This window comes from Colletotrichum graminicola (assembly GCF_000149035.1).
Source record: "Colletotrichum graminicola M1.001 genomic scaffold supercont1.36, whole genome shotgun sequence".
Lineage (NCBI taxonomy): Eukaryota > Fungi > Ascomycota > Sordariomycetes > Glomerellales > Glomerellaceae > Colletotrichum > Colletotrichum graminicola.
Genome location: NW_007361040.1, coordinates 469086 through 471166, shown reverse-complemented (window position 1 = coordinate 471166; position 2081 = coordinate 469086). Strand labels below are relative to the sequence as shown.

Sequence of the window (2081 nt, the reverse complement as noted above, 5' to 3'; positions counted from 1 at the left end):
GGGTAGTAAAGAGGTAATAATAAGGCCCTTAGTACCTTTAGAAGTAGTAAAAGTAGTAGTATTAGTAGTAGTAGTAGTATTAGTAAGTATAATAGTAAATATAATAGTAGTAGTAAGAAAGCTAGTAGTACTAGTACTATTACTAATACTATTACTATTACTATTACTACTAAGTAGTAATAGTAATAATAGTAGTAAAAAAAAAATAATAATAATATAAAAGTATTATAAAAAAAAAAAAAAATAAGTAATAAAGAAATTAATAAAAACCTAAGTTAATTTAAATTACTTATTTTAAGTTAGTATTAAAAAAAAGGCTAGTTATAATAATAACTTAAGCTTATAAAGTTAAAACTAAATAAGCCTTAGTAAGAAAAGCTAACTAAGACTAAAAAGTTACTAATACTAATTATAAAAAGTAAAATAAGGATTTTTTTTTATTATAAAAGTAATATAACTTAAGGCTTAATAAATAGTTAATAAAAAAGCTAAATATTATAATAATAAAAATAATAAAAAGTATATAGTACTTAAAAAAGTACTATAAGGCCTAGTTAATAAAAAGTATTAAAAAGTATTATAAGTAAATAAAGTGTCCTTATTATAAAGTAAGTAGTCCCTTATTAAGTAAAGTAATATAAGACTTATACTTTAAGCTAAAAGACTAAACTATATTAAAGAGGTAGTAGTTAGGGCCTAGCTAAAATATAATAATATAAAAATAAAGCTAAAAGTAAATAGTTAGCTAAAGAAATAACTACTTATTTAGTAGCTTACTAGGCCTAATAAGTATTCTTAGATATCTCTTAAGATACTAAAAGATAAGTATAAGGTATAAGGCTTAACTATTAAATAGTCTAAGTAGCTAATAAAAAGACTACTAGTAAGTAGCTAGCTTAAGGCCCTAAGAGATTAGGAGTTAGGTATAAGGCTTAGCTATTAAATAGTCTAAGTAGCTAATAGGGGGCCTACTAGCAGATAGCCTACTTAAGGTCTTAAAGGCAGGACCTTAGAGGGGGGGGATTATATTAGGTGCCTAAAGCAGGGCCTTAGGGGGGCACTAGAGTAGGACTAGGACTAAATAAACTAGTTACTAAAGGAATAATAAAAAGGGAAAACTCTATAGAAGATAAGGGTTAGAGGAGGTATATTAGAATAATTGTTATAATTAAACCCTAACTACGCCTATTACTAACTCCTTTACTTAATACTATCCCTGCCTCTAATAGTAGACATCCTTATCTGCTATAGGACATCCCTACTGTAGCCCGCTACTGCCTTTGGCGACACTATCCTCACCTGGTTGGTTAAAGAGATTCCAGAAATGCTGCCTGCAGCCTTGAAGCACCTAGCGAGCCTGCCAGCTGCACAGAGGGGCGGCAAGACCATGAAGCAGATACTGCAGACACCACAGGTGGAGACTGCGGGCGTATTCGACTACATCCTAATGCATGGGAGGTCCCAGGACACTGCTCTCGCTGAGGGGCTGCGGGTGCAATATGGCCTGAATCATGACTCCATCCAGACGATACCGCCAGACACTACGACGCTGATGGGGGCGCTCCTCCAGTCGGTCTCTTGGTATGGGTATGATAAGCTGGCGCAGCTTCGATACCTGGTTTCGCTGCAGCCTTTGCCACAGTTTATGATGCCGAGCGGGGTGAACTTGTTTATTGTAGCGGTAGCCGTGTCTCGTCTTTGTAAGTTAGGGACAGAGCTCGCATGCTTTAACATCATGATCATACTAACAGTGGCCTACCATTTAGCCGTGGCAACAAAAGGTCTTGACGTCTTCCAGCTTCTGCTCAACGCCTACCCAGACATGGAAAACCTGACCCAAGGCTACCATCACATCCTCCCCGTCACCCACCGCGCTGCATCGTACGGTTTATCTCGAGATCATCCAGCTCATGGAGGAGCATGTCAAGCTCCGACATCCTGGCAGGAAGTTCCCGTACAATCATATGCATCTCCATAATGCGATGCCGCAGGACCATCCGATGCCTAGCATGTTGGACTGCTCTAAACCCGGCTTCGCTATGGCCGAGTTTGCGTCAACAAGCCGGGAAGCCACATGGGGT

The 2081-nt window shown here is 37.1% G+C and overlaps 1 protein-coding gene across 1 annotated transcript; it reads left to right on the top strand.

Moving 5' to 3' along the window:
* Positions 1–1267: 1267 nt before the first annotated feature.
* On the top strand, positions 1268–1704 carry GLRG_08180 (uncharacterized protein; the record flags this gene model as incomplete). The annotated part of the gene is made up of 2 exons (XM_008098865.1): positions 1268–1587; positions 1680–1704. Coding segments are annotated over 2 exons (345 nt in total), but the record flags the coding sequence as incomplete, so codon positions are not given.
* Positions 1705–2081: the final 377 nt, after the last annotated feature.